At 39.0% G+C, this 25,060-nt stretch overlaps 1 protein-coding gene and 2 pseudogenes across 3 annotated transcripts in view; 2 read left to right on the forward strand and 1 right to left on the reverse strand.

Moving 5' to 3' along the window:
- ATL2 (atlastin GTPase 2) overlaps positions 1-23,043 on the reverse strand; it is a 56,382-nt gene extending 33,339 nt beyond the window's left edge. For 2 of the 3 annotated variants that reach the window (XM_045549427.1, XM_045549429.1), the window contains exon 1: positions 22,913-23,043. In XM_045549427.1, coding sequence (XP_045405383.1) covers positions 22,913-23,018 — 106 coding nt within the window. In that variant the 5' untranslated portion in view covers positions 23,019-23,043. Of the gene's footprint in view, positions 1-22,394; positions 22,506-22,912 lie in introns of those variants that run through there. The other variant, XM_045549428.1, reaches the window with a different exon arrangement.
- LOC123636620 lies at positions 733-1,220 on the forward strand (annotated as a pseudogene).
- LOC123636814 lies at positions 15,295-15,949 on the forward strand (annotated as a pseudogene).
- Positions 23,044-25,060: the final 2,017 nt, after the last annotated feature.

Below are 25,060 nucleotides of genomic sequence, written 5' to 3' on the forward strand. Positions count from 1 at the left end.
AGCACTATAGGTGTCTCTTAAGGTAACTAATTTTAAAATAACCCAACAGGAGCTTTATATTTTACACCTTGAAATGTTAAAACGCTATAATGATTTTCAACTGACCAGTGTAGCTGTGCACTGACATCACCATCCACTCACTTGCTCAGGCACAAACCTGAAGGCTGTCCTTGATACATCTCTCCTTTTCCTTATTCCTAAATCTAATCAATAACCACATCCTTAAATTTGTCTTCATTTCAGAATCTCTATTGATAACATCCCTGCACCCATCACCACCATCTTAGGTATCTGTGGTACCTAACTGATCTCCCTTCATCAATTTTCTTGCCCTCCCCCACCCCCAATCCAATCCAATCTCCACACAGTAGCAACTAAGTAACAAAGTTAAACATAAATTTGATCAAGTTCCTCTCCTTCTTAAAATCATTGTTATGGAGGACTTAAGACTGAAATCCTACACCTGCCTTGTGAGGTCCTGTACTCACTGCCAGCTTGCCTCATTTGGTGCTACTCTCCCCTCTTTAAACTACAGATAGCCAAGCTAGCCATTCTTCAGATCCTTATGCTATTAAGCTCTTTCTAGGCTCAGACTTCACTTAATGATATTCTTCTGCCTGGAATATTCTTTGCCATGTTGTTCCCCTAATCAAGTCATACCTATTCCTTAAGTCTCAGCTTAAATGTCATTTCCCAGGAACAAGAATCTTGAGGCTCCCTTTCTGATCTGCCATGTGCAGTGGAACCGCCACCAAGAAGCAGATTTTCATAAAAACCCTTACAGGGAAGACCACCATTCTCAAGGCTGAACCCTCAGATACAACAGAAAATGTAAAGGCCAAGATCCAGGATAAAGAAAAAATTCCTCCTGATCAGCAAAGATTGATTTTTGCCAGCAAGCAACTGGAGTACGGAAGTATTTTGTCTGACTAGAACATTCAAAAGGAGTCCACTCTTCACCTTGTGTTGAGACTTTGTGGTGGTGCTAAGAAAAGGAAGAGAAGTCTTACACCACTCCCAAGAAGAATAAGCCTAAGAGAAAGGGTCAGCTGGCTGCCCTGAAATACTATAAGGTGGATGAGGATGGCAAAATTAGTCACCATCATCTGGAGTGTCCTTCAGATGAATGTGCTGGAGTTTTTATGGCCAGCCACTTTGATAGACATTATTGTGGAAAACATTATCTAACTTACAGCTTCAATAAACCAGAAGACAAGTAATTGTAAATGAGTTAATAAAAGACATGAACTAAAAGAAAAATCTTGAGGCGCTAACCAAGTTTAGTCCTCCCATATGTCCCTAATTTTAATCTATCATTTGAATATTTATATAAGTACTTATTAATGTCCCCCCTTCTGGGTTGCCAATCCCCTGCTTAAAAAACCTCAATTACCTTCTTGTCATAAACAGAAAATAAAGAGAAACAAAAAAAAAAACTCTTAAATTCTTTACCATGACCTCCACAGTGCAATGTGGTCTGGTCCCAGCCTCCCCTCTGGTTTCATCTTATAAGACATTTCTGTTCATTCCCAAAGCTCTAGCTCATACAGCCTTCTTGCTGTTCCTTGAACAGGCTAAACCTTTTTCCCACCCTAGAATCTTTGTCCTGGGTTGTCCCCTTGGTCTGGAATGCTCTGTCCCTAGAAATCTACCTGGCTTATATCCCCATCATCCAGATCTCAGCTCAACTACTATCTTCTCAGTATGACCTTTCTTGACCACTATCTCTTTAATAAGACAGGTTTTCTCACAATTCTTTTCAATATCTAAACCTTTTTCCATTTATTTATGTGTGCTTCTTCTATCTCCCCCTCCATAGAATGTGTGTGCCACTAAAGTTAGGATCCCAACCACCCTGTTGACCATTCTATCTCCCAAAACACCTAGAACAGTGCTTGACACCTAGTCTAGCAGGTGCTTAATATAATAAATATTTCTTGAATGAATGAAATTTAAACATTTTACTCAGAAGTCTCATACCTGCCCTTATCTATTTTATGAGCAAATTTGGTGACCAATTAGTTTGGGGAAGTACCTCTGGCAACTCAAGAATAGCAAGTATATTTAACACAAAAGTACAACAAAAATTAGGAAGTTCTACCAAGTAAAACACTTTAATGAAAAAGGAACTCAAAATTAACAAGTGCTAAAACATCACAATGACCAACTTTGCAGACTGGTAATTTTGTTAAAACCAACAAATAGTTTTGCTCTTACTGAAAAGAAAACATTAGTTGGTTTAAAAAAATAAAACACTTAGCAGGAAACTTTTGTTACCTTGAAATTTCACCTAGATTAATTAGTTGGCTATAGTTACCACGTGGCTAGGTTTCTTTACTGGCAAGGATAAAGACAGGCACTTCAGAATATTTGTCATCATTTCATTAAAGGGAAGGGCGGCAAATATGTTTCAAACGTATAATGGAGCACAATGACGTGCGTGATTCAAGTATGTTTACTTCCCATGATGATCGCTCTACCAAATATGGACTAAATACTGATAAAGTACTTCATCAAACACTGATACAGACAATAAAAAAGAACTGTATGTAAATTTCATCAGCATAACTGTAAATACTGTATTAGCATTTAGTAATTACCTACAATTAGAAATCTTTTTAAATTCAGCTTTACCCTAAGATTTTAAATGGAAATTTTTTGCTTTTACTGTGATCTCAAAATGAAAAGTAAAAAAATTATCACTCTAGAACTAAGGAATGGCATTTTAAATCTATAGAAGTAAGGAATAAAAGAGTATGAGTTATCTTCCAAGTTCAAATTATCATATTCAACAAAGCACAGTTGCAAAAAACAAGGCAACATAACTTTAGGAAGCACAGATCTCTGGGTAAGTGCAATTACCAGTAATCTTTGTTAAATGTGACAGGTTGACTAATGATGTGGAGAAACTTGATACAATGGATGTATCAGCAAATCCAGAAAATCCACAAAACTGAACCAAAGTGACAATTTTCTTAGATGCACTATGTATAGTCTACAAAATGCTTAAAAACTGGATAGGAAAGCTACCAAAGAAACAAGTTTTTAGCTCAAAAGATGATGTGAGGGGTTTAGGAAGAAAACTGGCACTGAAATTCAGTGGGAAGTATTAAGTGCCATTAACAGATGTCCTGAAAAATTTTCCAATAATGTTACTTGGAAGTTAAGAAGGAATTACTATTTGAGGTCCCCAACAACAAAACAATTTTTCAGAAAGTGAATGCATTAGTTTAGCTACATTGCCAAGAAGGAAAAAGCAATATAAGATTTCAAAGCAAACTTAACTGAATTGTTCGAATCTCACTCAAAGCTCAGCAATAAATCACTTTCAAAGTGAAAAAGCAAGGAAGCACTTAAAAATGCTTCCCTTGGCCGGGCGCAGTGGCTCACGCCTGTAAATCCTAGCACTCTGGGAGGCCGAGGCGGGAGGACAGCTGGAGGTCAGGAGTTCGAGACCAGCCTGAGCAAGAGCAACACCCCATTTCTACTAAAAAATAGAAAGAAATTAACCGGACAACTAAAAATATATATAGAAAAAATTAGCCATGCATGGTGGCACATGTCTGTAGTCCCAGCTACTCGGGAGGGTGAGGCAGTAGGATCCCTTAAGCCCAGGAGTTTGAGGTTGCTGTGAGCTAGGCTGACGCCACAGCACTCTAGCCTGGGCAACAGAGTGAGACTCTGTCCCACTTTGGAAATATAACGATAATTATAAGATCTTTGGAATAATGGTTGCTAAAGCAAAGTCTACCAGGGAAAAGTAGTATCCTGATGGCCAAGCTTTATTTTGCTCTTAGAAGAGCTTTAGAAGAGGCTCTTAGAAGCCTCAATCAATTAATTCAGCCAATCTAGTTAGAAGAGAAAAATTCCTTAAAAAGTTGCATTAAACACATAATCATTAAGTAGCAATACATAATAAATATCTGATATTTGTTAATAAATGTCTAAAATACATTTCCAATTTTCTTTTCATTTCTAGATCAAGTATGACATGAAATAAAAATTAATTTCCTAAAAGAATCCCAGCTAGAAACAATGCATTTATAGGAACTAATAATCTGACTTAAGACTGCTACCCTGGAACCAGTCAAGCAGTAAAGTCTAAGGTCTTCCATAAATAGAACCCAGGTAATCTTCATTCCCTAGAAATGGGACTTCATAAAAGCAGCAAGTCACAGTGACTAAGACTACAAGGTAAAACAATGATGGGGTAGATTATAATGGATAGATCAACTCCTAACTCCCCTGAGGCACTGACAGACGATCAGGCATTGTGTGGCTTCTGATGTGATGCCTCAGGAAGCATTGGACACCACCTATGACATACTGGTGGGAAAAAAAAATGTGTGAACTCTAAATCCCATCAAGCCTCTAGATCTAACAGGGAAGAAAATACAGGAGGCAGAGAAACATCACCACAGAGATGGAGTCAAAAATCCAGAACACACGCAATTCCACTGGACAAATAAACGGCAAAAGCGGGGGGCGAAGCGGGGGGCGAAGCGGGGGGCGAAGCGGGGGGCGGGGCGGGGGGGGGGGCCTATAGAAAAGAGACTTAAAAGACCTATCAACAGGTGCGGTGTGGTGGCTCACGCCTAAAATCCTAGCACTCTGGGAGGTTGAGGGAGGAGGAACACTTGACCAGCCTGAGCAAGAGCCACACAATCTCTGCTAGTAGAAAAACAGCCTGGTGTGGTGGAGTGTTCCTGTAGTCCCAACTACTCGGAGGCAGAGGCAAGAGGATCACTTGACGCCATTCTAGCTCAGGCAACAGAGAGACTCTATCTCAAAAAAAAAAAAAAAAAAAGACAGACAACGACCTATCAACAAAATGCAAATGCAGTGTTTGGGCCTTGTTCAAGCAAAGCAACTATTAAAAAATGTGAAATAATTAGGAAAATTTGAACTCTGGATATTTTATATTATTTTTCTAGTGTGATAATTAATGGTACCATGGCTATGTTTTTTAAAGTCTTTTAATCTTTTAAAGACACAAGTAAAACATTCATACAATCTGCTATTTGCTTCAAAATAATCTGGTGGGGAAGATGGCTATGGGGGAACAGATAAAAAAACAAAGTCGCTATTATGTTGGTAATTGTTTTAAAAAGTGGTTGATGAGGCCTGGCGTGGTGGCTCAGGCCAGTAATACCAGTATTTTAGGATGCTGAGGCAGTAGGATCGCTTGAGGGTGGGAGTACAAAACCAGCCTGGGCAACATAGGGAGATCTCATCTCTACAAAAAATAAAAAAAGAAAAATGAGCCCATGCGATGGTGTGCACGTGTAGTCCCAGCTACTCAGGAGGCTGAGGTGGGAGGATTGCTTGGGCCCAGGAGTTTGAGGTTACAGGGAGCTATAATTGCACCACTGCACTCCGGCCTGGGTGACAGAGAGAGACTCTGTTTCTTAAAAAATTAAATAAATAAAAGTAGTTGATGCAAATTAAGAGTTTATTAGGAGATTAAGCAGATCTAGGTATAAAAGATAGAGGTACACGCTAGTGCTATCAGAGGTAAGAGGAGGTCTCTCAAATATTCTAGAACTCTGCTTCTCAACCTTTTTTCTACTTCCATGCTTTTAATGATTAGGAAGGACAGGAGGGTGCTGTCAAGCATCAAAAATGTTTTCAAAATATATAAAGCCAGGTGATTCTACTATAAATATAAATTTATATAAATTCTGTGTCTACCCCACAATTCCCATTAACCTAATCCCCAGAAATACAGTTCTAAACACACACCAATTATTGCCTCTTAAAATGTGGAAGAACCCTACCCTAAGAAACTCACTATCAATTAACTAAAAGAAGATACTCAACTCTTTCATAGGGAAATCTAAAAAGAATCAACTTTCAAATCAAATCCATTAAACATCCTAAATAAAAAAAAAAAAGAAAGAAAAAGAAAACCCTCTAGGTCCAGATGGCTTCACGGATGAATTCTACCAACATTTAAGGAAGAAATGATATCAATTCTACACAGACTCTTCCAGAAAAAAAGAGAAAGGAACAGTCTCAATTCATTTTATGAAGCCAGAATCATTACTGATACCAAAATCAGACAAAGACACTGCAAGGAAACAAAACTATAGACCAATATCCCTAATAAACAGACTTCAAACTCCTTAAATCAAAATCCAGTATTCAGAATATAAAGAACCCTTACAACTGTGTAAGAATTATTCCATTTTTAAATGGGCAACAGATTTAACAGACAATTCAAAGACAACATATGAATGGTAAATAAGCACAAGAAAAGATTCTCAGCACAATTAGATGTTAGGGAAATATAAATTAACCACAGTGAGATACCACCCCAGGCACCAGAATAACTAAAACTTAGAACAAAAGAGTTGATGGGGAGTAACTGGCCCTCAGATATATTGCTGGTGAGAGTGTAAAATGCCACAAAGCCCCTTCAAAAAACTTTTTAACAGTATCAACATACACTTACCAAACAACCAGTAATCATACTCCTAGGTACTAAAAAGAGAAATTAGAAGAGATGACAACAAAGACTTGACCACAAATGTTCATAACAGCTTTATTCACAATAGCCAAAAACTGGAAGCCATCCAAATGTCCATTTTCTAAAAAATGAACAAATTGTTTTAAATCCATACAATTGACTACTACACAGCAATGAAAAGAAATGAATTACTGATTATGTATAACACAGGTAAATCTAAATTTACTATGCTAAGTGAAAAAAGCGACACACACACAAAATTGTACTGTATGATTCCATTTACATGAAATTCTAGAAAAAGCAAAACTACAGTGAGAGAAAGCACATCAGTCGTTGCCAGGAGCTGAGGGTAAAGAAAGAGAACTGACCAAGGGAACTTTTTGAGGTAATAAAAATGTTGTATATCATGATTATGGTGGTGGTCAGATACTACACATTTGTCAAAACTCATTAAATTGTATTCCAAAATCAGCAAATTTTATGTAAATTATCTCAACGTGGCAGATTTTTTTTTTTTTTTTTTTTGAGACAGAGTCTCACTCTGTTGCCCAGGCTAGAGTGCTGTGGCATCAGCCTAGCTCACAGAGACCTCAAACTCCTGGGTTCAAGCGATCCTCCTGCCTCAGCCTCCTGAGTAGCTGGGATTACAGGCATGCGCCACCATGCTCGGCCAATTATTTTTCTCTATATATATTTTTAGTTGTCCATATAATTTCTTTCTATTTTTAGTAGAGACGGAGTCTCGCTCTTGCTCAGGCTGGTCTCGAACTCCTGAGCTCAAATGATCCACCCACCTCGGCCTCCCAGAGTGCTAGGATTATAGGCGTGAGCCACCACGCCCGGCCTAACATGGCAGATTTTTAAAAATCAGATTCAGCCTATTCCCCTTAACATTTTCATTTATTAAATGAATGAAGCATTAAAACCAATCTATTAATCATTTTCTAGAACAAAAATATTTTAATTAGTATTATCCCCTTCAAGGATAATTGTCCATGAAGGTTATACGAATATGATGAAAAACTGAGCTACCCACCAATACGAATATGATGAAAAACTGAGCTACCCACCAAATCTGACACCGCTCAAATTCAATTTAAAATATTTTCTCATAACCTGCATATGGGGTCTTCAGCATAATTTAGAGTATCTCCAGTGATGACAAATTTACTCCTTCCTTTGTGGATGAATGTACCTGATCAAGCCAAGATATTTTGGTTGACAAATAAAAAGTTATTATGAACTTACTAATATTTATTTTCTTAAAGAATTCTAGAGATGATTTTTATATTGGGGAGGAAAGGCATTTTCTAAGTCCTACAAGTGTTTTAAGCATCAATAGAATAGGCCTAGACTCCTAGAATACATACATGTCAAAACACATGAGGCCATTCAAATTCTAGTACATATACTTAAAAATTACCCTCAACACTTAAAATTAAATCTAATATATAACTCACAGGAGCTTTATATAATAGATTATGCAGCCCAATTAGACTACTATTTGGGGGAAAAAACAGGGCGAGGTCTTCTTATTTAGTGTATTTCTTCTACAGCAGTGCTTCTCAAGCTTAACATAAATACAAATCACCTGAGGATCCTGTTAAAATGCATATTCTGATTCGGTAAATCTGGGGTGGAGCTTGAAACTGCACCTCTACCTCCAACATGCCAGGGATGCAGGGAACAAGGGTCACAATATTTCACAGATGTTTGGAATATAAATATCATTCACTTAATTTTATTTCATGTAGTTTCTAATGATGTTAAAGCAAAGTTTACAAGGCAAGAAAAGTTTTCAAGCTCAACCGTAATGCTACATTCCTTCTGGGAGACTTCTAATCCTGCACAAGTAACCACTCCAGCCTAGCTACTGAGGATTCTATATAAAGTTCAAAAAAGTCAACGTCCATACAACAATCTCTTTTTAATACTTTTTTAAAGTGTTAAACAGATGTAGAAATGTTTTAAAATGTTAACAGGATACACAACTAGGGCTGAAAACTATTCTGAAGGAAAGCAGCAGCTATCAGCCAAACAGATACTATTATATAAGATTTTAACTTACATATAATTTGCTTCTATAAAATAATGTTATTAAGTATTAAGAATTTATAAAATTAAATTTCTCTCATACAAAATTGGAACTACAATGCAAACTGCAAAAACAAAATCTTTAAAGACTCCAGAAAAGGACCTATTAACAATGCCAGTTATCTAATACTTTCCCCCATTAGCCCTACCCCTCTGACCAACAAAAGACCATCCTAAAACATTCAGGCTGTAAAAAAACTCCTTAAAGAGTATATAATGTAGTTCATCTCCATCCTTCATTACTATCAAATCAGGAGACAAAGAATTGTTTTTCCTATAAGATTCACATATTATTTTCCACTTCAAATCTACCCTGTTTCCATAGTAACTAGCACTGATATCACAGAATTTTTGCTGTTCCCACTTAAAGAACAGAGGCATAAAAATGATTTTACACATTTAAATAAATGAAGCAGATTAAATTATAACTCAAAGTATTTTCCCCAAAGTTTGTCATCAAGTATTAACCAGTCCTTAAAGCATACACTTGAATATAAGTATACTTTAAGGGAAAAAAAAAGTGAAGTTAATTTAAAATAGATATTTTAAATGAGGTTGCATTTTATGAACTGAACTTTGTTAGCTAGTTAAGAGATGCTAGAATAAATGATGGCTCAGGGGACCTTAAGCAACAAGAGAGAAACTCAGAAACATTCTATTTAGGTTCTGCAAATCCTCACACTAAGGTTGTTCTCCATTTTTTTTAAAGGAAGTCTACAGAAAATATCACCTCAAGACATACAAAGGGTCTTCCATCTGCTCTTAGGTACTTTTTGGAGGTTGGTGAGGGGGGAATATACTTTTGTTCTGTGGTCCAGATTTTTTAAGAATGAGAATACACGATACCGAATCTTTTTTAGGTTAATACTCCTAAGTAAGCTGTTTATATCCTAGAGGAATTCCTGCACATATATACAAGAAGAGAGGAATATAGCCCCTTGTTCATTGAAGTATTGATTGTAACTGCAAAACAATAAATTTGAGGACAACCTAAATTCCCATGGATAAATAACACATCAGACAAGTCAGAACTAAAATTAATGAATAAGATCTAAATATTTATACATGGATAAGCCTCAAAACCAACATGGAATGGAAAACTAAAACAAGACACAAAACAATACACAGTTTGAGCCACTTACTAAAATGCGTAAGCAGCAAGATACCGTATTTGTGAAATACATGTTATAAAACTATTAAAAAATAAAGAAACATATACACCACTTTCACTACAGATATGTATCTATGGAGGAAGGGGAGAAAAGGAAGATATCAGGAGAACTGTTCAACTCTATAGTAACATTTTATTTCTCTTTTAAAAAGGATTCAAAACCAATATGGCAAATATTATGTACTAAAATCAATGCAATAGGTACCTGGGGATCTAGTATATCTTTCTCTGTCACTTTTGTAAGTTTGAAATACATTACAATTGCTTTTAATGAAACATTTTGAGTTACCTCAGAATTACTTCCACAGGGAAGAGAACTTATATTTACTGAATGACTCAATAAAATGATCCTCTCAACAATCCTGTGACTTATTATAGTTACTATCCCTATTTGAGAGAGAGAAATGTGAACATTCAACAAAGTTTTAAAAAAATTCAAGATTCTACAGCTAAAACGTACTGCCTGCATCAAGATTTCTATCTTTGTATTAAACTCATCCTGTTTCCACTATACCAAACTGCCTTTCAACATTACAGGATAATTCTTAAAGAGATCAATCATTGCTTCCCAGTGATATAGCCATAGAAGGTAAGGAGACTCAATCAGTCCACAGTTTTGAATGATGCTTATCATTTAAAATAAATTCCCTAGTCTTTCTCCACTCATGGGAGGCTGACCTGCTCCTGAAGGGACATTCTCTTTTCTTATAAGCCTTTATAAGGTGACAATGTACTACATTCCCATTTCCAAAAGTATTTTTGGTACAATGACTCCAAGGTTTTGTAACACAGGGATCAGGAATCCATCAAAACCAGAGGAGGTTTCCTTGACTCAGGCAAACAGTTTAATCATTCCCTTTTTGGCCCCAAAATTAACTTTTATCATTTAAAATAAATCCCTAGTCTTTCTCCACTCATGGAGACTGATCTGTTCCTCTCTGGAACATTTTTTAAAAATAAAATAAAATAAAATAGACCCCTAATATTAGCTCATCTATTCTTATAAGTAAAAAATGACAAGTACAGAACATGAGTAGGTTTAAAGGGTTTTTGTTTGTGAGAAGTGGATTGACTAACATCTGGATTTGAGATTTCTAGATGCCTCGAGTTCCAGATTAAACTGGATTTTTGGACAAAAACTAGAGTAAACAAAATAATCACAACTACAGATACATACACCCCTTCCTTAACAGATCAGGAAAAAGAAACAGTGCTTGCTACAAAACAGTCAGCCCATCTATAATTTAATTATAATGGGTCTACAACTGAGTTACACTGTCAATATTTAATTAGCCATAGCCACACCATAAAACAGTGAGTCCTATGCACACTAAAGCTTAAGAACCATTTAGGTAGTTTGCTCAGAATACAGATTTCTTGGACCCCACGTCCGGAGTTTGATTCAGCTGATCAGGCATGGGGCACAGGAATCTACATTTTTAACAAGCAGGCCACTAACCACCACTATGGTAATTCTGATGCAGGGGGTGAAAGGTCTAGAATTAGAGGTGCATAAATCTTTATTCCTTCAATAAACAGTCACAGAATACATACAACAAAGTTCTAGGAACTGCAGATTCATTAGTGAACAAAATAAACCAAAAAACAAACAAAACAAAACCCTGTTCTTAGGAGCCTTATATCCCAAAGGTGTAGAAAACACATATATTATGGCAGCTAGTGTTAAGTGCTACAGAAAAAAAGTAAGCAGGTTAAGGGAAATGGAAGTAGAAACTGCCATTTTATAAGAGAATAGTCAAGGACAGTTTCTTCAATACGGAGACATTTGAAAAAGAAGTGGACATGTGGGAGAAGAGGGGAAAACATTATTAGTAACTTTCACATCCCTGAAAATAATTTACCATATGGAATAATTTTAGGTGTTGTAGCTTTTACTACGGAAGAGGGAAAACACTTATTTGGAGTGCCTAATATGTGCTAATGCTACATATTACCTCTTTAAACCTCAAAATCATTTTGTGGGGTAGCTATAAATTTCCTTGCTTTCACAAAGGAGGACACAGATTAAGGAGGCTCAGTTTAAGCAACTTGCAAGGACACACATTTTGTAAGTAATCAAGACAGGATGCACAGCCAGGTCTTTGTGATCCATCATCTTCCAACTATGCCAAACAGCATCTTTATTATCAAATGAGCATATTTGTTGAATAAACTCAGATCTGAATTCTTTTATGGTCATGATTTCTAGAAATCTGAAAAAAGTTACTAAAAATATTTATTTTCAAAAGGGAGAAGATTATTTCACCTTTATAACAAAGCTTGGTATACAGCCATTTTTCCAAGAATTTCCTTGCCAAAATTTATTTACACAGTCCCCTAATATTTAAAGAACATTTTTTTTCTTCATAAGCTTTCTAGAAGGGCAAGTTTTAAATTGCAGACCTTAAAAATATAAGACCCAATGAAAGTATATTTCCTCATCTTCAGAAAGATATGCATTTATATTTCTATATAAATGTGCAACACATTGTTTCATACTCATTGACTCCGGCAATGCTCAGTACACCTGTCCAATGTGTCGTGAATAACCGAGGAAGGCCTCCTACCCTACCTACTTAAAGCTAATAATTACAGAGCAAGGCACTATGCTTGATGAAGAAGCACAATTCGATAATAACAGTCCTTACTCTTAAGGTTCTAACACAAACAAGTATAAAAGGATACTGTAGTATAAAGGAAATGCTATTTGAGTAAAATAAAAGAAGTGCTACATTGGATTATTTTTACTAAGTTATCAATGAAGACATCCTGGAGATGGCTACATCTCTCTGGGCCCTGAAGGTCAGATTAAGGCTAACCTTAACAGTGCAGGCTGGGAATGCTGGGCATTACCCCCGAGGAGAGCCACTGGAATTTTGGAGCAGAGGAGTGACAGGATGAAAGCTGTGTTGCAGAGATAAACTGAAAGTGATGAGTGCGTAAGAAGTATAATGAGAGTCTAAAAACAGAGAAATCAGATATAAGGTCATTGCAAGAGCCTGGATGTTAAGTGAGAAGCCCAAAGTCGAGAGGTGACAGTAAAAATGGAAAGAGATACATGCAAGAACTAATTTCTTAAATATCCTTCTTCGGCCTAGTCAACAGATAACACTAAATTATTCCGTATTTTTTATAAGGGACATTCTCTTTTCTTATAAGGCAACAATGTACTACATTCCCATTTCCAAAAGTATTTTTGGTACAATGACGCCAAGGTTTTGTAACACAGGGATCAGGAATCCATCAAAACCAGAGGAGGTTTCCTTGACTCAGGCAAACAGTTTAATCATTCCCTTTTTGGGCTCAAAATTAACTTTGTTGAAGTTTTAATACATCAAACCTATAAAAGACCTATGAAATTTGGGATAACCAGTTAGCAAGGGAATCATACACACATACACACATACCCTCAACCTTAAAAATTTTAGAATAGGGTTATCTTGACAAATCTCAAAAAGTTATGTGCCAAGACTCTGGTAATTAGACACTAAGTTCCATTTTGCCATATCTCTCTACCTCAGATGACTGTTAGAGCAGCAGTTTAAAAAAATAAAGAGAAGTATTCCCTCAAATTCCAGACTTGGCTCACTACAAGCAAAATTCCCACTATGGAAAGCAGCTGCGAAAAGGGATTGGTGCCAAAAACAGACAAATAAACAACCTTTCAACTAGATAAAATGTGTCTAATTTGAAAAAAAAAACAAAGAGATCAGAATGTCTGAGCTTCCTACTATACTCTCCTTTTATCTCTTCTCTATTTTGGCAATTTTGGAGTACATGTCAGGATTCCTTGTGGTAAATAAATACATATGCTCAAAAACAGGGGAAAGGGAGAATACATCTCCAGTCTTCAAGTTGCATTTTGGGTTACTCAGTTTTTACAGGAATTATTTAGTAATTTAAATCAATTCTTTGCTCTATTGGCTACGGAAAAACAGCCCATATTCCTTTTTTTTAAATTAAACATACTCTAACACCATTTGATCTTTTAGTTGCCTCTAATTGTATTTAAATACTTTCTAACTACCTCTTTTAGATCGAAAATTCTTAGAAATCACGGACAAGTGCTTATTTTATAAAATCGTTACCAAAATTATTGTCTTTTTTTTTGTGAAAGAGAGTCTCCCTCCATCTCCCTGGGTAGAGTGCACTGGCATTATCATAGCTCACCACAACCTCAAACTCCTAGGCTCAAGTGATCCTCCTGCCTAGGTACATGACCTTGGCTAATTTTTCCTATTTTTGGTACAGATGGGGGACTCGCTCTTGCTCAGGCTCGTCCTGAACTCCTGACCTCAAGCAATCCTCCCGCCTACTGTCTATCTTTTTATCTTTGAACAAGGGGTATATGGTACAGCTTGCTTTCTAAGACCCACCCATTGTTCAAAGCCTAACAAAGCCCACCATCCTCCATGAAGTTTTCTTCAACACTCTGGCCGGCCGCGGTGGCTCACGCCTGTAATCCTAGCACGTGGGAGGCGGAGGCGGGCGGATCATTTGAGCTCAGGAGTTCGGGACCAGCCTGAGCAAGAACAAGACCCCATCTCTACTAAAAATAGAAAGAAATTAGCTGGACAACTAAAAATATATAGAAAAAATTAGCCAGGCACGGTGGTGCATGCCTGTAGTCCCAGCTACTCGGGAGGCTGAGGCAGAAGGATCGTTTGAGCTCAGGAGTTGGAGGTTGCTGTGAGCTAGGCTGACGCCACGGCACTCTAACGGGGGCAACCAACACAGTGAGACTCTGTCTCAAAAAAAAAAACCAAAAAAACACTAGCACATAGTAATTCTTATTTCTGAACTTATTAGCTTAATGATAAACTTAATTCACAAATATGCATAAGGTCTCTCTTATCTACCATCTACATGAAAGCTTAGAACAGGGATCTCCCTGCACAATTCTACATGAGTATTCACTACAAGCAACTGAAAAGCCCTTTTATAAGGTTGGTATACAGTATGTCAACCAGTAATATCAAGGGGAAAAAGCCTGTTCTTTGTCTAAGTATGGTCCTCTATTTGCCTGCTCTACTACCTCTCTTTACTCCCCAAAGAAAACTAATCTTGGCCCCTTCGAGTTCTCCCTTACCCTCAAGAGAATGGGTAACTTTTTTGTAAACTCAGTACATGCCAAATGCTTTAAAGACATTATCTTTTAATCTTAAACTGCTAAGGTAGATTTTTTTCAGTTAAGGACACTGAAGGCTGGTAGTTATAGAGATCTGAACCCAATGCCTAAGCTTGCTTTTCTTCTACCACACTACTAGACACTGAAGCAGATGTTCACATTTCTGGCAATAAAAAACAGGAATAAACAATCAATACACTGTGATAAATTTAAAACAGAAGAAAAAAAGTACTTCAATAGTACACCTAAAGACTAAGAAGAGACTGGCACTAAGTTACTAAGTTCAAAAGTTGCCAATTTATTTAAGGAAAACACTCATATGATAGAAACCACTCTTAAATATTTAAAAAACACATAATTCTCACCCCCCAAAAAATTAAAAAGCAAATATGAAATATAACTTCTTGCATGCAAAAGGGCTTTTACAGGAAGATGGCAGCCACCTTGGTAGCTGCTTGGGGAGTGGGGCTGGCACCAGGCCGGAGGCCATCACTCCAGACTGGGAAAACCGTTAAGTCTCCACGGGACCATTATCATGGCCATCCAATTTGACGGGGGCGTGGTATTGGGGACGGACCCAGAACAACCACTGGGTCTTACATCGCCAATCGAGTGACTGACAAGCTGACTCCTGTTCATGACCGAATTTTGTGCTGCCACTCAGGCTCAGCAGCTGATGCCCAAGCAGTAGCTGACGCTGTCACTTACCAGTTTGGTTTCCACAGCATTAAACTGAATGAGCCTCCACTGGTGCACACTGCAGCCAGCCTCGTTAAAGAGATGTGTTACCCATACCGGGAAGACTTTATGGCGGGAATTACCGTTGATGGCTGGGACCAGCAAGAAGGGCAGTTGTATTCAGTGGCCATGGCGGGTATGATGGTAAGGCAGTCCTTTGCCATTGGAGGCTCCAGCAGCTCCTATGTCTATGGCTATGTCGATGCTCCTACCGGGAAGGCATGACCAAGGAAGAGTGTCTGCAATTCACTGCCAATGCTCTCCCTTTGGCCATGGAGCAGGATGGCTCCAATGGAGGGGTGATCCGCCTGGCAGCCGTTGAAGAGTCAGGGGTAGAGCGGCAGGTACTTTTGGGAGACCAGATATCCAAATTCACCATTGCCACTATATCACCCCCTTTGAATCCTGGGATTGTAGAATGCAGTAAGAGATACCCCATACCAACACAAGATTTAATAGTTTGTCAAAAAGAAAACAAGGGGGGGGGTGGCTTTTACAATACAATAAGAGAAACACTAAGAGATGGTCAAAGAATGCAAAAAGGCAATAAAAAGAATTCACATTTCTCAATTACATATTAACATTTCAACACCAACTATAATCAAAGAAATGCAAATTAAGAAAATACGATGCTCATTTTTACGTATGTGTTGGCATTTATCCTTAATTAACACACACTGTCAAGAAAGGTATTTGTAAACAAGCACAAACCTAAACCTAACAAAGAGAAACTAAATGGGTACAACCTCTGTGAATGGATCTGGTCAAGTGTGGCTTCAAACTTGAAAACGTACATGCCATTTGACCCAGTAAGCTACTTTTAAAAACATATCATAAAGATAAAGATTTATCTACAAAGATGTTTAGCCAACATTGTTTATGGAAATAACCCCATATCCAAAGGGGGATTAAAGTACTACACCATTTAAAAAATCATATTGTACAGATTAATCACATAGGAAAATACAATATGAAATGAAAATGCAGATTACAAAAATTACAAGATCCCAATTTAGGAAAAATTAAATTTTGCATTTAAAAAAGGATATAGACTAAAAGATATATACTAAAATGTTAGCAGTGGTTACCACTAGTTGGTATTTTTATTTTCTTTTTTATTTGTATTTTCCAAAGTATCTACCAAGATTGATAGCTTTTGAACTAAAAATAATTAAAAACTTTTAAGACAAAGTATTAACTACCATAGTATACATATTAGCTTTAGAGCTGTGATCAAAAACCGTTCAATAAAAAGTTTAGCTGTAATTTAAAGACAGCAAACTTCTATCTTAACATCCAGTTGTAACAGATGTTAAGACATTTGAAATCAGCTACATCACTCAACCTTTCCAAGAACTATGTTACGTGGGAACTTAGTTATTTTTTTGAGAAACAACATCCCAGTGCACTGCCATTTTCCTGCAATAAAAAGTCTCTAAACTCTAAACAAAAACTCCACGTAGCCAGTTCATATTATCATATTTATTTTAAAAACTGAACTGCTGATGAAAACAGCAATTTCAGAAGATTTAATTAATAACTGTCTTCAAAAAAAAATAAATCTAAGAAGGGTGATTTTCCTGTCAAAACTCCTCTTGGATTTGTCATTCAAAAATCAACCTCCCCACCCCTATCCTGATAAAAGTGAAGTGAATCCAACTTTTGACATCCCATAAATTCATTCACTCAAACAAACAAATAGCAGCTCATTTAGTGTGCCAATTCCCCCTTTTATTATACAAGGCTTTAGAGTTTCTAAAGTGCCTCTTTAGATATTATCTCTTTAATAGTATTTTTTTTAAAGACCTGTAAGTTTGCTAGGGTAGATATTAACCAACAGGAAGGAAAAACTGTTACAGATAAACATTACAGACGTAGTACTAAAATCCAAGTCCCCATTTAAATCTATTCCTAAGGTCTGAAGGAAGTTTACAGAACTCAATAGTCTTTAGTTCCAGCCTGGTCAAGAGTGAGACCCCATGTCTACAAAAAATAGAAAAATTAGCCAAGTGTGTGGCATGCACTGGTAGTCCCAGCTACTTCGGAGGCTGAGGCAGGAGGATTGCTTGAACCCAGGAGTATGCGGTTACAGTGAGCTATCTTGATGCCACTGCACATTCTATCCCAGGAAACAGAGCAAGACCCTGTCTCAAAAAAAAAAAAATATCTTTAGCTAAAATTTTAAGGATATAGTTCTAACCACTATCCATGACTCTATTGCAAAGGATTAAACGAAGGGGAAAAAACGTTTTTATAGGATTCACTATTAGCATGATTTCAAGTCAATCATTTTTTTAGGCATTCCTATGCATAACACACCCAAGTCAGATTTTGCAGATTTACTGTTTGAAAAGCCAATGCTGTCAGCCCTCCCTACCTATGGGTTCTACACCCATGAATTCAATCAACCTAGGACACAAAATACTCGGAGAAAAAAATTGCATCTGTACTGAACATGTACAGACTTTTTTTCTTGTCATTATTCCCTAAACAATACAGTATAACAACTATTTACATAACAGTTACATTGTATTAGGTATTATAAGTAATCTAGAAATGATTTAAAGTATACAGAAGGTTGTATGTATGCAAATACTACACCACTTTATATCAGGGACTTGAGCATTCTCAGATTTTGGTGTCCGAGGGAGGTCCTAAAACCAATCTCCCATTGATGCTGACGGACAACTGTACTTGGAAATTGCCATAACCTTAAACTAAGAAATTAATTCATACTGAATCCTGTAATTGAAATAATTCCAGAAAACTAGTTCACCACATGATTCTCTAAAAATGCACATTTATTGAAATGAAGCTAAGAAGAATATTTATTTATATGTTATTTTAAAAACTGAACAAAGGCCTTTCAAGTCATCTGCTTTAAAAATTAATTTTTAGTTCAAAGTCTCATCTTAAATAACCATACATTGTAGTAATAACTACCTCCAATAGAACATTTGGCACTGAGTTAATAAGCACATTTAATACTCACAATAATCCTATATGAAGATATTATCAGCATCTTAAAGATAAAGTTCAAAATTTGCCCACCATCCTTGCCCAAACTAAACCTCTGTCCATAATACAGGAAAAAAATCATAACTTTTGATTGCAAACAAATACAGTATATATAATAGCACAAGTAATCAAATTGGCACATTCTTACCTATTTGTTACTATCTTACACACAGCTTTACAAACTCTAAAATGTTACATAACACTTGTATTCTATCTCCCATTTGTTGTCCCACAACAGTCTTGTTCTGGAACTATTATCACTACTGTATATGAGAGCTCAAGGCTCAGAGAGCTTAAGTGAAGTCACTCAACTTTTGATTCCTCCTTTTTCCACTACACTGCCTTGCTTCTCTATGATTCAAGAAATATTGCCGACATAAGCAGAGAACTTTGCAACAAAAGATGAAATGTACTAAAGATCCTAGTTAAGCATCTTTCATCAGTTACATATTTCTCCAAGTTATTAGAGCTACTGGCTAGCAGGATATCCAGCTGGCCACTAACTGGTTATTCAGGTGCTAATCATAGAAATACAAGCTGTATTATTAATAACAATTTTTATTAAACTGGTAGGTTAGCAAGGGAATTCCCTAGATACTGCTTGTACTGGGCCAGAAGACCAAATCCAAAGTCAGTCAAAAGTGCAAATTATCTTCTTGGGAAAATAAACGATGTTAAATTTGTCTTTCATGACCTTAAAAGTTGTTTCTAGCAGCTATCATCTAACCACAAAACCAATAGTCATTTGTCCCAGAGTAGGTAATGAAGGTGGCTACTTAAATATACACATTTTTACAAAATTATTCAAGTTTAACGACATGTACAGATACCCAAGCACATAGAGATAGGTTTACCAAAAACTTGAAAAATCATTTGTAAAATAGTTATTTTGGTTTTCCACTTCTAAACACTTCATGCTTCTCAATGTCCAAAACAGAATTGTTTTACTTCCTTCACTAATTAATTGTTCCTCTTCCTTCTACAACTACCTATTCCTTTCCTACTTGAAAATTTCCCACTCCATTTAGTGACCTGCCTTATCTTTACAACTGCCCTATCTTCTCCTTCCCTCATCAGTATGATTTCAAACTTCATTTGGGCAAGAAAGTTTCACCCATTCATCTCTAATAATATGTGATAATTTCCAACGAAGAAGGGGCCCTACCCTCCTCCAAGTCTGGTGAGAAACAGTAAAAATGTCTCAGAAGTTGCTGTGACTGTGGACAGAACACACTCCCTCCAACGGGAATAACTTAATTCCCTCACAGGAAGGTTTTAGGAAATAAAATGAAAACAAGATGTTTAAAGTTCTTTATTGAGTACCAAATATTATCCTATTGTCATATTTTCAGGTTGGTATTTTCTTCCGGCTATCCTTTTTTAGAGCTATAGAGAAAACTCTCAGTTGTTCTTCCATACCATGGATGGTGAAGAAGAGTAAAGGATAGGAAGAAACTAACATGAGTAATGAATTCATAGTGGGATCAAATTCAGTTATTTTATGTTCACATCTATCATCCTTAAGGTAAATTATGCCCAATTTTCTAGAAAGTAAATAATACACCTGGACTTTGAAAACTCAAAATGGCTACAACATAAGAATACCATTACACTTTTTTAAAAAGAAAGAAAAGAAGAAGAAAGCTGTTTCCCTGCGCCCACCCTGGAAAAAACCCTTGTGCTATAAAGCTGTAAACCACCATTACCGAAAAAAACTTTTAACGTCTACGCCTATCCCTTACATTTCTGGTGCATAACTTTAAGACCCTGCCAAACAGCTTTGCTTACAATTGTATATGTCAAACAGGTCTTCTACTTGAGATAAACAATTTTTTAAAATGCATCCTTGCTACTAAGTCCCACAATTTTAAAAATAAATCTTAAACTCCAGCATCATTAAACTAGTTGACAATCAGCCTTCCAGGTACTCTTAGCAGCTGCTTAATAACTGTGGGAAAAGCACAATTTTGGAAAAGGTCTAACAACTCAAGAAAGTTAACTTATGAATACTCTAAAACTTTATCCTAAAGTTACAATACAGTCGCAAAAAAAAAGAATCCCAAATACACCTATGTGCATGAGACTTAAGGCCAGAATCTAATTTTCACTCACGGTTTATTTTCCCTATAATATCTCTTTACCGTAAGGCAGCTCCTTCTCCCTAAACAAAGAATTTCAAAACACTTTACTGAATAGATTTAATCACGTCTACAGAAGTCTATCAACCTACAAAGTTAATAAAATGAGTGCTTGTTTTATAAAGATCCTACATTTTTAAAAAGAATACATATTTCTCCTAAGAGAAACACAAAGAATCTTCCTAAAACTAAAACTAGCAGAGTGACACCTGACTCACCCTAACTCAGCTTTACTAGTTTACTTCTCCAGAAAGCAGAGGGAGACAAAGAGTTCCTACACAGTCAAAAATAGATGAGTCCCTATTCATTCACAGCCTGTTTGTTCTTACTTTAAACACAAATCCTACCAAGTTTATTTGGTTTTTAATACAGTATTGGGTGACTCAGAGCAAATTAGCATGTACAAGGGCTGTTTTAAGCAGCCAATTGCTAGGATTAGCTATCAAGTGAAGGTCTTCTCCCCCCCCCACCCCCTCAAAAAGGACAAAAACCAATGAGTAGCAGACAAGAGAATTTAATTAATGGTGGGCCCTATTTATCAACAGTCTCAAGAGCCTCATCTCTTCTCAATGTTCCACAGCATAAAAACTATCTTCATAACCATGAATGACTTACAAATTTATGCTTCTCCTAACAAGGCAAGTACATAAAACACCTTGAAACTACATCTTAAACGGTTGACTTAGAAAAAGCACACACCTCCTCCCCTAGGGTCCAAAACAGCTAAATTCCATCCGCATTCCAAAGCAACTAATTACTGAGAAATCCAGCCAACAGAGAGAGACCTAAGGCATAGCGTCTCTTCTCTGGTAGTATTTCATTTTACAGGTGCTACCACTGTAAACAGTTCTGTCAATTGCTTTGATTGGCAGACAATAACGTAAGCTTTATTTCCTTTCCTTTCTCTCTTAGCAAAACTCTAGTTTGTCATCACCTCTGACTTATGCCAAGGACTACCATAATTGATGAAGTATATGTCAAATAAACTTCTCTATTAAAAGTGAGTCCTTGTGGTTAATATTTTACCATATGTTTAAAATTTCATCCAGCAAAACCCTTATCAGACTGTGAAAAGAGAAATCTGAAAACACAAGCTCATATTTAGTGTACTTAATAAACACTTATCTTGGCTGTACTTACCTAACCGTAGGCTTTTACTATTTATAAGCCTTTGACAAAACTTTATGCCTTTTTAAGTATCATCAAAATTCTCAATCAGGATTTAATGTGTTCAATTCGCACCGCGGTGAAAGATCAAATGCTAAACTCCTATAAATAGGGGTGTTATGAGTGAGAGAGATACACAACACTGTGCTGCCAACACAACTGTGTCTTCGAGGGGGCAGGGGTGCTCCTTGTGCACGTACAGTAGGAGCTCACATTCAGCAAAACCGGGGAGCGAAGGATCAGGTGACTTCACAGACACTTTCAGGCTGATCGGGCCTTACTACCGTCCGAGTGACTAGTAAACGATTCATAATCCCAGTTTGACACCTACATCTGGGGGCTTGCAACCCTGGCCACGCGCAACCCTCGCGCATCAGGGGCCGAGGAGCCCCGGACCACGAGCCCCGGGGCACCGCGCTGGCCTGCCGACTGCGGTTCCCTCCAGCAAGGGTGTCTGAAGAGCTTTCCAACCTGGCAGCGAGGTGTCCTTTCCCTCCGCGTCCTCCTCCTTCGCGAGGCCCATCACGCCCCTGCCGCCCCTTCCTCCCTGGCCGCGCGAGTGACAGAGCGCAGCTAGTGCCGGCCCGGAGAAGGGTCGCCCCGCCGCGTCAGGAGCTCGCCAGCCCCAGCTGCGCCTTCGCCGACCTCCCCGCGGCCCCGGCTCAAGGCCGCCCCCTCAGGTCGGGGCGGACACCGCGGCAGCCACGCGGCGGGCAAGCGAGCAGGGGGCCGGGCAGGGCGCAGACGCACGCGCTGCCCGTTCACCCAACAGCTGCAGTCCGCGGGCCGCCCTTCCAGGCCGCCGGCGGCGGCGCGGGCACGGGGCGCGGCTGAGGCTAGGCCCGGCGGGCAGACGCGGCGGCGGCGGGAGGAGACCTGAGCCAGCCGAGGACTCCGACCCTGCAGCCTGCGGCCAGTGCTCGCGAGCCCGAGCAGCCAGCGCCCTCTCGCCACCAGAACCCTGCGGCCTCTGCCCCGCCGGCCAGTACCTAGGGAAGTCGTGGACGAGACGTGGTTAACCCCGACGCTTGGGTCGCTGGTCCGCCGCCGGCGCCGCAGCCGCTGCCTTCGCGCTGCCTCGTCCCCCTCCGCCATCTTGTACCGATTTAAAATTAACTCCCCACTGACGTCAAACGCCGCCGCCGCTTTATCAACCTCCCGGGAGCCGGCGGGGCGGCCGGCGGGTCCTAGCGCCGCCCTTAAGCTGCGCCTCCGTGCCCGGCCCCGCCCATCGGCTCCCTCGCCCCGCCTCCGCCGTGCCTGGCGGCGCTCCGAGTCCCCGGCCCTACACTCTGGGAGGAGCTGGGCGAGAGGGGGACGCCCTCGCCGCCGCCGCCTCACACCCCCACCTCCCAGCTCTCGCTACCACACCCCCTTAGCGCGGGGCTGGACTGTGTAAACGCAGAAGGGATCTCCGGAGGACTGAGTCCCTCCTTCCCAATTCAGCTACCCTGTTCTCTTTACATCTCTGATTGTTGGTTCGTGCGCCCTGCACGTGAGGTTGCTCTCGCACCCCTTTCCCTCCCTCCTTTTTATCCCCACCGCCTCCCGCACGGCTATTCCCCGCCTCGCTCCCTACCCACCCCCTAAGCTGTTGCGTGTGCCCTGCTTTTCCTCTTGATCTTTGCTTCCCTCGCTCAAGTCCCTACTGCTGCTTTCCCCGCCACCGTTCTAAGGTGTGTTTGCATCAGCTCCCCACCTACTTACGAGACCCTCCCCCTATGTTCTTAACTGTGCTTGCCCTTGTCCTCCTGCCCCTAGCACCTTGCAGGAGCAAGCCAAAAAGCAGTCTAATCAGAAAATGACTTCGGTCCTTTCCTAACCGTGATGGACCTTCTTGTGGGTATCCAGTGACATCCTATAGAAAGTTCAGATCACTTTTTTAAATGTCAGGCTGTGAAGGCGTCTGTGAAACATGGTCCCTATTCTCCTGGATTTTCATCACGTCATCCGCTGCATTAGAAATTCCTTTTCCCCAGTAAAGACAGATATCCAGGAGTCCAGGTGGCCGTTTTGTCCAGGTCTTCTTACAAGTCTAAAATTCACAGCCTTTCATCCTGCATGATCTCTAGAAAAGCACTGGTGTCATTGAAGTCCACTGAGTATCATTTTAGAGGCGGGTTTGTTGGGCTGTTTGGGGGTTGCTTACTCACCTGTTTTCTGTCTTTGGAGCTCCTTCTGGACTTTCTAACTCCCTGAATCTTGGTTCAATGTCCCTGGGGCAGTCTAACAAACTACTTGCTTGATAATGGATTTCCTTTCATAATCTCCCTATGTGACATCTATTTAATACTGTCCACGGTCTGCTTTATGCAAGGTATCATCTTGGACATAAGAGAACATGCAAAGATGGTTATTTTTGCCCTCAAAGACTAAACTTCCATTTAGAATTAGCAGTTAACTTAGCACTGACCATCCCCTATCAGGCACCCCACCCCACCCCCCACCCTGCCCCAGAGTTAAGGCGATTCCCATGGTTGCACCACTGGCCAACTGGCCTCCCAACTGGTGTCCTTTCTACTGTTAGACACTGTTTATCTCATATGCTACTACTACAGTGCCCTGAACAGGTGCACACAGCTCTTGACCTCAGGACTGTAGAGAAACCAAATGCAAGCACAGTCAAGAGAATGAACATTGGTCCCACAGTCCCCTCAAATCCATATGTTTGTTTAAAAAGCCTTCCTCCATTTTCCCCAGTTAGCAATCCTCTTATCACAGTGAAACCTCGGTGTTACCCCAAACTTCTCTTCCTTCCTCTCCCAGAAAATCCCATGTGAAGTCAATTCTGACTTCTAAATCTCCCTCCGGCTCACCTCCTCTTCTTTCCCTCTGCCTCCTCCATTCAGGCCCTCCTCATCTCCCACTAGACTTATTGTAACAACCTGCTGTCCCTCCTTCTCCTGTAGGTCCTCCTCACAGACACTGGCTTAAGTTTTCTCACATGCAAATCTGATCCTGTTGATTTTTCTGCTCAGGATGAATCCAAATTCTCGACAAGGCCTTTTATAATTTAGGCTCTGCCAATGTATTGAGCCTTATTTTGACCACTCATTCATTCCTTCTTTCTTCCATTTAACAAATGAATCTTGACTCTGTTGTGACTTGCGAAGAGACAAGTAATGAACAAGACAAAA

Source organism: Lemur catta, chromosome 4 (genome assembly GCF_020740605.2).
Source record: "Lemur catta isolate mLemCat1 chromosome 4, mLemCat1.pri, whole genome shotgun sequence".
NCBI classification, from domain to species: domain Eukaryota; kingdom Metazoa; phylum Chordata; class Mammalia; order Primates; family Lemuridae; genus Lemur; species Lemur catta.